The sequence below is a fragment of the Piliocolobus tephrosceles genome, chromosome 14 (assembly GCF_002776525.5).
Source record: "Piliocolobus tephrosceles isolate RC106 chromosome 14, ASM277652v3, whole genome shotgun sequence".
NCBI lineage: Eukaryota > Metazoa > Chordata > Mammalia > Primates > Cercopithecidae > Piliocolobus > Piliocolobus tephrosceles.
The window spans coordinates 10405562-10418602 of record NC_045447.1 but is presented as its reverse complement, the minus strand read 5'-3'; the positions used below and the strand labels follow the sequence as shown (position 1 = coordinate 10418602).

General features: G+C 48.7%; 1 protein-coding gene across 1 annotated transcript in view; it reads left to right on the top strand.

Moving 5' to 3' along the window:
• The first annotated feature begins 232 nt into the window (after positions 1 to 232).
• SLC25A25 (solute carrier family 25 member 25) overlaps positions 233 to 13041 on the top strand; it is a 47155-nt gene continuing 34346 nt past the window's right edge. Inside the window, exon 1 of the mRNA XM_023217061.2 lies at positions 233 to 611. Within this exon, the coding sequence (XP_023072829.1) occupies positions 354 to 611 (258 nt within the window). The 5' untranslated portion in view covers positions 233 to 353. The remainder of the gene's footprint in view (positions 612 to 13041) is intronic.

Genomic DNA, 13041 nt, shown 5'->3' with positions numbered 1-13041 from the left:
GGCTCAGCCAATCCCCGCCTCCCTCAGTTTGAATCTGCCCCAGGCGGAACTGGGTGACCCAGCCCACCCCATTGATCCGGGTAGTCCGGGGCGGTGTGGGCTGCCCTTAGGCAGGCTCCGCCCCTCCCGTCTCTCCATCCGAGCCTGTGATTGGCCTTCGGTGTGCCAGGGGCGTGGCCGGCGAGGCGGGGCGCGGAGGGGCGGGGCACCTGGAAGCCGCCCCTCCCGCCAGCTTGCCGGCGTCTCAGAGCCCGCGCTCGCAGCTCCAGAGCGCCTGGCGTGTCTTCCGCACGGTCGCCTCCGGCCCGCCGCCCCAGCCCCCGCCAGCGCCCGGAGCCCCTGCCTCGCACCCGATGGTGAGCAGTGTGTTGTGCCGCTGTGTGGCCTCCCCGTCGCCGGACGCCGCCGCCGCCGCCTCTTCGTCTGCCTCGTCGCCGGCGTCCGTGGGGGACCCCTGCGGCGGCGCTATCTGCGGGGACCCGGACCACCGGCTGCGCCTGTGGAGACTCTTTCAGACGCTCGACGTCAACCGGGACGGCGGCCTGTGTGTCAACGACCTGGCGGTGGGGCTGCGGCGCCTGGGACTGCACCGCACGGAGGGCGAGCTCCAGGTAGGCTGCGCGCATCCTCAGCACCGGCGGGGAGGGAGGCCCTCGAGGGCCGGGTGACAGGTCTGGGTCGCTGGTGACAGGTCTCGGGGGACGGCCCCTTGGGCTGGGCGGGACCCCCACTGTCCAGAGGAAGGATGCACCGTGACTCACTGAGGGACACCCCACTTATGCCCTGTTGGGAGTGGGGCTCCTTCCTGACTTCTTTGGGTGCTTGAGCCGGGTTCTTCGTGGACACAGGTGGGCACCCTCTGGGCTTTCTGATGAGCGAAAAGCCCTTTCTTGCCCGGGCTTTCCCCAGAGTAGAAGGCTCAGGAGTGTGCCTTTGTCACCTCCTGACCTCGAGGCCAAGCTGGACGCTCCCTTCACCCATGGATGGGTTCATCCATCGGTCCCCAGCAGCACCCCCTCCTTTCCCTCTCGTTTCCATGCCAGCCGTGGGCCCTGATCTGGTTCCTCTCAGGAACATGTGGGAGTTGAAAAAAAAAATTGGTATTGGGGTTTCAGGCTGATCCGTGTGGACGTGGGCGGTGAAGACTGACAGTTCTCGTGGTTTAGGCTCATCCCCATTGCCCTATTTATCCAGAAAATGGGATCGTGATCCCTGCGGGTTAGAGTGTGGATGAAGTGAAAGAATCTGGAGGAATTTTTTTTTCTGAAAGTCAAAGCGAGATTGTTACTGTTGTGGGCTCTTGACCGAGGTGTGGGAATAGGGGCGCAGAGAAATGGTCATCCCTGGGCCTGCCAGGAAGAGAAGTGCTGGCCTTTCTGTATGAGAACCTCAGAGCAGAGGCTGTTTTTTTACCTTCTGTTTCTTCCCCTTCAGTCTGACTTGGCAGGTGTAGCTGCCATTTTCCCAAGTATTTCATTTACTGTGGCTTAGCCTGATTTACAACCTGGAAGAGGACTCCTGAGTACTTTACCTAAGAACCTGTTTCTCTGCTGAGTTAGTTTGGTCTATTTGTACACGCGACAATTAGAGAATCTCACAGCCAAGTATGAAAAGAATCTGGTAAACCGCCAATGAATTAAACCAATTTGTTGGGTGTACATAGGTGTTGTTGTTGTTGTTGTTGTTGTTGTTGTTGTTGTTTGAGGCGGAGTCTTGCTCTGTCGCCCTGACTGGAGTGCAGTGGCCGGATCTCAGCTCACTGCAAGCTCCGCCTCCCGGGTTTATGCCATTTTCCTGCCTCAGCCTCCCCAGTAGCTGAGACTACAGGCGCCCGCCACCTCGCCCAGCTAGTTTTTGTATTTTTAGTAGAGACGGGGTTTCACCGTATTAGCCAGGATGGTCTCGATCTCCTGACCTCGTGATCCGCCCATCTCGGCCTCCCAAAGTGCTGGGATTACAGGCTTGCGCCACCGCGCCCGGCCCATAGGTGTTGTTAACTCATGTTCAAGATTATTGGATCAACATCCAAGGTGTTGAGCCGTAACTATTAGGATCAGCCTAGGAGGACCAAGAGTAACACTACGCAATATAGAATTGTTGAGTTAAGTCCAAGAGATTTAGAGACAAGGTTTTTTTTTGTTTGTTTGTTTCGAGACAGAGTCTGGTTCTGTCTCCCAGGCTGGAGTGCAGTGGTGCGATCTCGGCTCACTGCAGCCTCCGCCTCCTGGGTGCAAGAAATTCTCCTGCCTCAGCCTCCCCAGTAACTGGGATTACAGGCACATGCCACCATACACAGCTAATTTTTGTATTTTTAGTAGAGACGGGTTTTCACCATGTTGGCCAGGTTGGTCTCGGGCTCCTAACCTCAGGTGATCCACCTGCCTTGGCCTCACAAAGTGTTGGGATTACAGGCGTGAGCCACTGCACCCGGCTAGAGACTAGTTTAAAAAAAAAAAAAAAATGTTTCCAGTCAGTTTTACACAAAATAGTATTGTGAACCAGAGATTTTCCTGTATGTATCTGATGAATACTCACTTGAAAAGATAGAATGGCTGGCTGGGCACAGTGGCTCACGCCTGTAATCCCAGCACTTCCTGGGAGGCCGAGCCGGGTGGATCACCTGAGGTCGGGAGTTTGAGACCAACCTGACCAACATGGAGAAACCCCGTCTCTACTAAAAATACAAAATTAGCTGGGCGTGGTGGCGCATGCCTGTAATCCCAGCTACTAGGGAGGCTGAGGCAGGAGAATCGCTTGAACCCGGGAGGCGGAGGTTGCTATGAGCGGAGATTGCGCCATTGCAGTCCAGCCTGGGCAACAAGAGTGAAACTCCATCTCAAAAAAAAAAAAAAAGAAAGAAAAAGAAAGAAAAGAAAAGATAGGAATTTTCTGTTTCAAACCTACCCACTTGGCATTGCTGCCAGGCACATTGAGAACATCTGGCTATGGGAGCATGTTAAATGTTATCCCATGCTTTGTGCCTCAACTAGAGTCACAGTGTTCTCGAGATTCGAGGCACATCTGATATTGATCCTAATCTGTCTTTTTAGTGGTGAATTTCTCGGGGCAAATAAGGTGAAAGTGATCATTTTTCTTTCTGGTTTTGAAAGAAAACTTTTATTAACCAGAGAGCCTAGCCCCTTGGGGTCACTTTGGCTCTAAAATCTTTGACTCTATGACAGATCTAAGTTCCATGATACGAAGCATTTCTTCTTTATTCTTTTGGTGTGTGGGTTTAGTGTAGAGTGTATTTCATTTATTTATCTATTATTATTATTATTACTTTTCTGAGATAGAGTTTCACCTTTGTTGCCCAAGCGGGAGTACAATGACACGGTCTCGGTCTCAGCTCACTGCAGCCTTCTCCTCCTGGGTTCAAGTGATTCTCCTGCCTCAGCCCCCTTTGGACTACAGGCACGCTGGGACTACAGGCGTGTGCCACCACACCCGGCTAATTTTTTTTTTTTTTTTTGTATTTTTAGTCGAAACGGGGTTTCACCATGTTGGCCAGGCTGGTCTCGAACTCCTGACGTCAGATGATCCGCCCACCTCGGCCTCCCAAAGTGCTGGGATTATAGGTGTGAGCCACTGCACCTGGTCTATTTATCTTTTTTTTTTTTTTGAGTTGGAGTCTCGCTCTGTCACCCAGGCTGGAGTACAGTGGTGTGATCTCACTGAAACCTCTGCCTCCTGGGTTCAAGCAATTCTCCTGCCTCAGCTTCTTGAGTAGCTGGGATTACAGGCACCTGCCACCATGCCCGGCTAATTTTTGTATTATTAGTAGAGAAGGAATTGCACCATGTTGGCCAGGCTAGTCTCGAACTCCTGACCTCAAGTAATCTACCTACCTCGGCCTCCCAAAGTTCAGGGATTACAGGCCTGAGCAGCTGCACTGGGCAGTATAGACTGTATTTCTACAACTTTTTAAGCTTTTGAACAAATTCAGTTGTTATACAGCTTTGAGATCAGAAATAATTTATTAGCTCATTACCTGTAAAGGAGCACATGTTAGTCCTGTGGGGAATGTTTGAAGTATTGGAGAGAAGATCTGCCTTTTTGTAAATAACTGGGCAACAGGAAGACACCCTGCCTCTTGTGCCCCCGTACCACTTCCTGTTGAATTAGCATTAGTATTAACTGCCTACAGAAAAAGCAGTGCTGTGGCTTTGCAGAGCTAGCAGGAGCCGAAAGAGAACTCTGGGGCCCTTTGGGTCAAAATGGGTCATCTGCCATGGGAATAGATGTTGAAGAACACATCAGACTTTGGAAGGCGCTTCCTATGGCCCATATGAAACCAGTGTGAGATGCTTGGGTTTGCAAAGGAATCAGCTGTGAGTGCTTATCAGAGGGTGATGGGTAAATCCAGGCCATGTGACTTCACAAAGCCTCTTCTTAGCTTATAACAGTCTGGGTCAAGTTTTCTTTAAAAGTAAACCAGCAAGTTTTGCCATCTGCCTTTGTTTGAGAAGAGATGGGACACTCATAAAAAACTGCTTAAAATGGAAGTGGGCAGAGAAACCGATGGCAGCCAGCCAGGGAAATTTTCTTTGTAAAGGGCATGTAAGCGAGAAGCTTGTTCTGGGACAAAAAAAAGGGAAGAGTTCATTAAAGAAGAAAGCAAAAAGATGACGACAACAGTAGTGACTTTGGGAGATGAGACTCAGCCAGAACTAATTATAGATTGCCTATTTAAGGCATTTTCATGTGACCAAATAAAATCTGTGTCTTAAAACAAATTTAAAACATAGGTTAGAGCTCAGGCAGCCAATTAGAGGAAGAAAGCAAGCTGTGTTACATGTAAACAGTTGTCTCTTCAGCTGAGGCTTTTGGGCTCTTTTTTTTTTTTTTTTTTTTTTTTTTTGAGACAGAGTTTCGCTGTCGCCCAGGCTGGAGTGCAGTGGCCGGATCTCAGCTCACTGCAAGCTCCGCCTCCCGGGTTTACGCCATTCTCCTGCCTCAGCCTCCCGAGTAGCTGGGACTACAGGCGCCCGCCACCTCGCCCGGCTAGTTTTTTGTATTTTTTAGTAGAGACGGGGGTTTCACCGTGTTAGCCAGGATGGTCTCGATCTCCTGACCTCGTGATCCACCCGTCTCGGCCTCCCAAAGTGCTGGGATTACAGGCTTGAGCCACCGCGCCCGGCCGCTTTTGGGCTCTTGTAAGGGGCTGGTGTTTATTGCAGGTGAGGTTCTAGTTGAGCTGCAGTTTGTTCATTTAGAGACTGGCATCCACACCATCTCGTTTGAGCCTCACAAAAACCTGTGAAGTAAGCAAGTCAGTAAAACGATTTTTACTCCATTTTACTAGGGAAGGAACAACGGTTCAAAAAGACAATGGAACAATGTCAAATACCATTTGATCGCTAGGAAATTGGACCAGAGAAGGAATTGGAACCATCTTCTGATTCCTGCTCCTCTCCTCCTTAACGCAGTTCTTTTCAGGAACATGAAGGGAATTCTCAAGTTCTTTTGGGGGCACTTGAGAAAGAGGAGGAGAGATCATTTAGAACCACATATTTTGCTCCCAAAGTATAGGTTTCAAGATTATCCACAGTTGACCCTGTCAAAGAACAAGAATCCGCTCCCCTGTTTCTCTCCCTGACCTGAGCAGTGCACATGAGGCAATCCCTATTGACTTGAAATTGTTGAATGGAGATCAGTAATGTCAAGCTGGTATTGCTGAATCAGACAGACTGTTGAACTCTATACCTTTTAAATGTTTGGCCATTTGTGGATGTTTATCAAAAGAGCCAGACTTAGATAAGATAGTCTACAGAAGAAAGCTCCTTTCCAAGAGATAGACATTATTTGCTATAATGTAATGGCCCTTTAAGAAAAGAAAAATGCTTTTCACAGATTGGATTAAATTCGTGTATTAAACTAATTGTGTTATATTGTTGCATAATCGGTCCCTGGCTCAAAGTCATAATCATCAAGTCAACTAGAGTACTTTTTTTTTTTTCCGAGAGTCTTGCTCTGTCACCCAGGCTGGAGTGCAGTGGCGTGATCTCAGCTCAGTGAGACCTCCACCTCCCGGGCTCAAGCAGTTCTCTGCCTCAGCCTCCCATGTAGCTGGGATTACAGGCATGAGCCACCATGCTTGTTCTTGAGAAGATTTTTTTTTTTCTTTTTGAGACGGAGTCTTGCTCTGTCGCCCAGGCTAGAGTGCAGTGGTGCAATCTCGGCTCACTGCAACCTTCACCTCCCTGGTTCAAGCAATTCCCCTGCCTTAGCCTCCCAAGTAGCTGAGATGACAGGCGCATGCCACCACGCCAGGCTAATTTTTTTGTATTTTTAGTAGAAACGGAGTTTCACCATGTTGGCCAGACTGGTCTTGAACTCCTGACCTCAGGCAATCCGCCTGCTTCAGCCTCCCAAAGTGCTGGGATTACAGGCGTGAGCCACCATGCCCAGCTGAGAAGATTTTTTTTTTAAATGAGTTGATATTTGGAAAGATGCAGTCCCATACCCTGATCCTAAAACCAAGTAACAAATAAGAACAGGGCCAGGCGCGGTGGCTCACATCTGTAATCCCAGCACTTTGGGAGGCTGAGGCAGGTGGATTACCTGAGGTCAGGAGTTCATGACCAGCCTGGCCAACATGGTGAAACCCTGTCTCTATTAAGAATACAAAAATTAGCCAGACGTAGTGGCACACACCTGTAATCCCAGCTACTCGGGAGGCTGAGGCAGGAGAATTGCTTGAGCCCAGGAGACGGAGGTTGCAGTGAGCCGAGATTGTGCTGACACGTGCCTGGCTGACAGAGCCAGACTCTGTCTCAAAAGAAAAAAAAAAGAATATATGAAGCTGGCCACAATGACTCATGCCTATAATCCTAGCACTTTATGAGGCTGACGTGGACAGATGGCTTGCACCCAGGAGTTCGAGACCAGCCTGGGCAACTTGGTGAAACCCTGTCTCTACAATAAATACAAAAATTGGCTGGTCACAGTGGCTCATGCCTGTAATCTCAGCACTTTGGGAGGCTGAGGCAGGCGGATCACTTGAAGTGAGGAGTTCGAGACCAGCCTGGCCAACATGGTGAAACCCTGTCTCTACTAAAAATATAAAACTTAGCCAGGCATGGTAGCGCATGCCTTTCTGTAGTCCCAGTTACTTGGGAGGCTGAGGGAGAATTGCTTGAACCTGAACGGCAGAGGTTGCAGTGAGCCGAGATTATGCCACTGCACTCCAGCCTTGGAGACAGAGTGAGACTTCATCTCAAAAACAACAACAACTACAAAATTAGCTGGGCATAGTGGCCCACGCCTGTAGTCTAGCTACTTGGGAGGCTGGGGCAGGAGGATCACTTGAGCCTGGGAGGCTGAGGTTGCAGTGAGCAGAGACTGTGCCACTGCACTTCAGCCTGGGTAACAGAACAAGACCCTGTCTCAAAATAGATATAGAGAGTGAGAGAGCACCAGCCTGTCTGATCTGGAGCTTCAACTGGATGAATTTTTTTGATGTTCTAAGAATTATTACTGGCCAGATGCAAAGGCTCACGCCTGTAATCCTAGTACTTTGGGAGGCCAAGGTGGGTGGATTGCTTGAGCTCAGGAGTTTAAGACCAGCCTGGGCAACATAGCAAGACCCCATCTCTGTTTTTTATAAAACTAAAAAAAAAATTTTTTTTAAATGAGGGGTTGAGTGTGGCAACTCATGCCTGTAATGTCAGCGCTTTGGGAGACTGAGGTGGGCAGATTGCCTGAGGTCAAGAGTTCGAGACTAGCCTGGCCGACATGTTGAAACCCCGTCTCTACTAAAAATAGAAAAAAACTAGCCAGGCGTTGTGGTGGGCACCAGTAATCCCAGCTACTCAGGAGGCTGAGGCAGGAGAATCACTTGAATCCGGGAGGTGGAGGTTGCAGTGAGCCAAAATCGCGCCACTGCACTCCAGCGTGGGCGACAGTGCAAGACTCTGCCTCAAAAAAAAAAAAAAAGAATAGTTTTTACTTGTTGAAGTCTCACATCCCCACAAGGAAATGATAGAAACAAATACTTCGCTGGTATTCATGCCTATTCCAGCTGACTCTTGAATTCCTGGGCTCAAGCGATCCTCTCATCTCGGCTTCCCAAAGTGCTGGGATTACAGATCTAAGCCACTGTACCCAGCCAACTTTTTATTTTACTTTATTGTGCCTGTGACACAGCCTCAGGGGTCTTGATGACATGTGCCCAGCAGCCAACTTTTTATTATTTACGTATTATTTGAAACAGGATCTTGTTCTGTCACCCAGGCTGGCATGCAGTGGTACAATCACAGCTCACCACAACTTTGACCTCCCAGGCTCAAGCGATCCTCCCACTTAGCCTCCCAGGTAGCTGGGATTACAGGTGTGCATCACCATGCCCAGCTAATTTTTGTATTTTTTGTAGAGACAGCGTTTTCCCATGTTGCTCAGGCTGGTCTCAAACTCCTGAATGCAAGTGATCCTCTTGCCTTGGCCTCCCAAAGTGTTAAGATTACAGGCATGAGCCACCACGCCCAGCCTAACTTTTTATTTTTAACCATTAATTATACTAATGTGAATTTGGCAGAACCATAGAATTAAGTCTTGGAAGGGTCACAAGCCATCATGGTCACTAGCCAGCCTCCCACCCAACATGGGGATAAGCTCTCCCGGAGCATCCTTTGCATATGGTCATCTCCCCTTTCTGTTGTGGACCTAATTGGAGTCACTGAGTTCTTTGTCATGTCAGACTGAAACCTTGTATCTGCTGCTGCCCATTGCCCCATATGTACTTTCAGGAGCAAGACAGAAAAGTGATCCAAGGGTCCTTTATCTGAAATCTGTGGTCTTATCTTCCTGTAATCTCTACTGCTGCTAAAAAGAGGTATCATCATGCACTTTTCACATGACGTGCTGTCCATACCTCTTACAGTTCCCTTAGCTGAGACAATAACCCATGGGGTTTATAGTACAGACTTTCCTCGGAAATGTTACACTGAGTGAAAAAAGCCAGTCACAAAGATCATGCACTGTATGTTCCATTTAGGTGAAAGTCCAGAATGGAGAAGTCTATAGAGATAGAAAATTGAGAAGTGCTTGCCTACCTGGGAGTAGGGTACTGGCAGGTAGAAAGATAGGAAGGTGATAAGAGAGATGAGGTTTCTTTTTGAGGTGATGAAAATATTCTCAAGTTGACTGGAGTGATGGTTGCACATATCTGTGAAGATACTGAGAACCACTGAATTGTATACTTTAAATGAGTGGTTCATGCCTGTAATCCCAGCACTTTGGGAGGCCAAAGTGGGTGGATCACCTGAGGTCAGGAGTTCAAGACCATCTGGCCAACATGTAGAAACCCCATCTTGGCCGGGTGTGGTGGCTCAAGCCTGTAATCCCAGCACTTTGGGAAGCCGAGACGGGCGGATCATGAGGTCAGGAGATCGAGACCACCCTGGCTAACATGGCGAAACCCCGTCTCTACTAAAAAATACAAAAAGCTAGCCGGGCGAGGTGGCGGGCGCCTGTAGTCCCAGCTACTTGGGAGGCTGAGGCAGGAGAATGGGGTAAACCCGGGAGGCGGAGCTTGTAGTCCAGCCACTGCACTCCAGCCTGGGCAACAGAGCGAGACCCCGTCTCAAAAAAAAAAAAAAAAAAAAGACCCCCATCTCTACTAAAAATACAAAAATTAGCCAAGCTTGGTGGCATGCATCTGTAATCCCAGCTACTCGGGAGGCTGAGGCAGGAGAATTGCTTGAATCTGGGAGGTGAAGGTTGCGATAAACCAAGACTGCGCCACTGCACACCAGCCTGGGCAACAGAGTAAGACTCTGTCTCAAAAAAAAAAAAAAAAGAAAGAAAGAAAGAAACAGGGTGATTTGTATAGTATGAGACCTGGGTTCAAATGTTCCTTCTCCTGCTTGCTAGCTGAGTGACCTTGAGCAAATGACTCACCCTCTCCCAGTCTGTTTCCTTATCAGAAACTTGTTATGAGGACCTTCTGCATAAGGAGGGTGTGTGGGTTAAATTCGATAAAGCATAGAAAGAGCCCAGGACTGGGTCTGGCACATATTCACCAAGTGACTTCCCCATTGCTTCTTTGAAAATAAGATGCCCAGAATTGGTCAGAATCACCTATATTTTGTGCCTAGTTTGCTTAGGTGAAAAGTGAAAGGCAAGGGAGGGCGAAGCCTGGGGATATCAGCTTTAAAGGGTGTGTGGCACCCAGGGAGACATAGCCCCACCCCAGCAAGCTAGAGAGGGAGAAGCTTCCATAGTGTGGAGGGGGATGTCCGCTGTGGGAAACCTGGGCTCTGTGGACATCAAAATGAGCAAATAAACAATAAAAAGTTGTAGTAGCGTCACTCACTGTATCTACACAAGAAGACGTCTTTGGCCCGCGTGTTTTCCCTGGACAGAAACGGGACCTCCTCATCTTGCAAGCCTGTTGCCCTCTCTTAAGCCATGGATCGTCTTTCCTAAGTACGGAGTTGACCTTGAAGTTGTGAAAGTGGAAGCTCAAGTAGAGCTTACTTCAAAGCTTTGGAGATTATCTCACTAACCAGCATTACTTTGCAGAAGTGGGACTAAGGCTTGGAAGCCGGGTTGCTTGGAGGCCAAGCCGGTTCCAGAACCCGGGATTTTGACTCTGCCCCATTTAGTTCAACACAGTGCCTCCTTCCTTCTTTGACTGTGGACACTTGCCTTTAAAACTTGGTCACATTGGCTGGGCGCGGTGGCTCACGCCTGTAATCCTAGCACTTTGGGAGGCCGAGGAGATCGAGACCATCCTGCCTAACACGGTGAAACCCCGTCTCTGCTAAAAACACACACACAAAAAATACTAGCCAGGCGTAGTGGCGGGCGCCTATAGTCCCAGCTACTCGGGAGGCTGAGACAGGAGAATGGCGTGAACCCGGGAGGCGGAGCTTGCAGTGAGCCGAGATCGCGCCACTGCACTCCAGCCTGGGCGATGAGCAAGACTCCATCTCAAAAAAAAAAAAAAAAAACTTGGTCACATTTATTTTCATAGTTGATGACATTGACATACCTGTGGATAACTCTGTCTCAGCATTTTAAGGCCCTGGTGGTGCACAGGAAGCCGTGACTGAAATGATAGCTACACTGTTCCTAATGTGGGATATAAAAGACTCAACACCATACCTGAAAAAAGAAGCTGTTGTCTTAAAGATGCATCTTCCTTTAAAGTAAATGAATAACAAAGGTAGGCCATAAGGAGCTTCTTATCTACTTTAAGCCCTCGGCTGGCTTTTGCAGGAAGTTTGAGGAGATGAGTCATGACTCATTTTCCGCAGGGTCAATGGGGAAACTGGAGCGGTGGCTGTCCCTGTTCCTGCCGGTGCCTGCAGCTTTCAGTGTTACTCCATCAACCTCTGGCTCCATACCTTTCCTCCTGTCCTCCCTCCCTCCCGGTTGGCTGGAGTCTGATGTGACACTTCTTCCAGAACACAAAACCGCCTACATTGTGTGAGAAGACTCTCAAAAACCATTGATTGAAATGCTTCTGATGCAAAAAAAAAAAAAAAAAGAAAAAGAAAAAAAAAGAACAAACAAGTGGAGAGAGGGTAGTTTAGATCACCAAGAATAAGAACCAACTGGCTGGGCGCTGTGGCTCACACCTGTTATCCCAGCACTTTGTGAGGCTAAGGCAGGTGGATCACTTGAGGTCAGGAGTTTGAGACCAACCTGGCCAACTGGCGAAACCTTGTCTCTACTAAAAATACAAAAAATACAAATAAAAATTAGCCGGCCTGGTGGTGCATGCCTGTAATCCCAGCTACTGGGGAGGCTGAGGCAGGTGAATCACTTGAACCTGGGAGGTGGAGGTTGCAGTGAGCCGAGATCATGCCACTGCACTCCAACCTGGGCGGCAGAGTGATACCCCATCTCAAAAAAACCCAGGAGGTGGAGGAGGTTGCAGTGAGCTGAGATCGTGCCACTGCACTTCCGCCTGGGTAACAGAGTGAGACTCCGTCTCAAAAAAAAGAACCAACTGTCTGTTGAATCGTTATCTGTAGAGTAGATAGGACACAGTGGAATGGTCCTGTTGGTTAAAACCAGCTATGGTGCACACCTTCATCAATCTTGTTGGCCTTTTTTTTTTTTTGAGACGGAGTTTTGCTCTTGTCGCCCAGGCTGGAGTGCATGGAGGCATGAAGTAGCTGGGATTACAGGCATGCACCACCACACCCGGCTAATTTTTTTTTTTTTCCTGTATTTTTAATAGAGATGAGGTTTCACCGTGCTGGGCAGGCTGGTCTCAAACTCCCAACCTCAGGTGATCCGCCCACCTCGGCCTCCCAAAGTGCTGGGATTACAGGTATGAGCCACCGTGCCCAGCCATTGTTGGCCTTTTCTATCCCACTTGCCCAAAACCCTGTTGTTGCTTTTGGTTAAGGCTTTTAGATTGAGTTGGAATCCATATAGTGTTAGAACTGGAGCATTTTCAAGGTTGTTCAGTTCACTCCCCACATTTTACAGGCCGGAGAAGTTAAACAGTTTGTCCAGTGTCCTATAAAAGCATTGTAGGGGGAATCTTAGGGAGAAAGACAGGGTTCCTCAGCACACCTTAGTGATGCATTTATGGACACAGTTAACTTTTTTCCTTTTTTCATTCATGACTTGGGTGTATTTTTTATTTGCCAGAGTCTCTTCCTCTTTAACCTATAGAAGAAGGAAAAATAGGATCTAAGGGTAGATAGTTCTATAGCTAAAGAATCCCTAGCCGGGCGCAGTGGCTCACGCCTGTAATCCCAGCACTTTGGGAGGCTGAGGTGGGTGAATCACAAGGTCAGGAGTTTGAGACCAGCTTGACCAACATGGTGAAACCCGCCTGACCAACATGGTGAAACCCACCTGACCAACATGGTGAAACCCCATCTCTACTAAAAATACAAAAATTAGCCGGGAGTGGTGATGCACACCTGTAATCCCAGCTACTCGGGAGGCTGAGGCAGGAGAATCGCTTGAACCCAGGAGGCGGAGGTTGCAGTAAGCCAAGATCAGCCAAGATTGTGCCACTGCACTCCATCCTGGGTGACAGAGCAAAACTCCTTCTCAAAAAAAAAAAAAAAA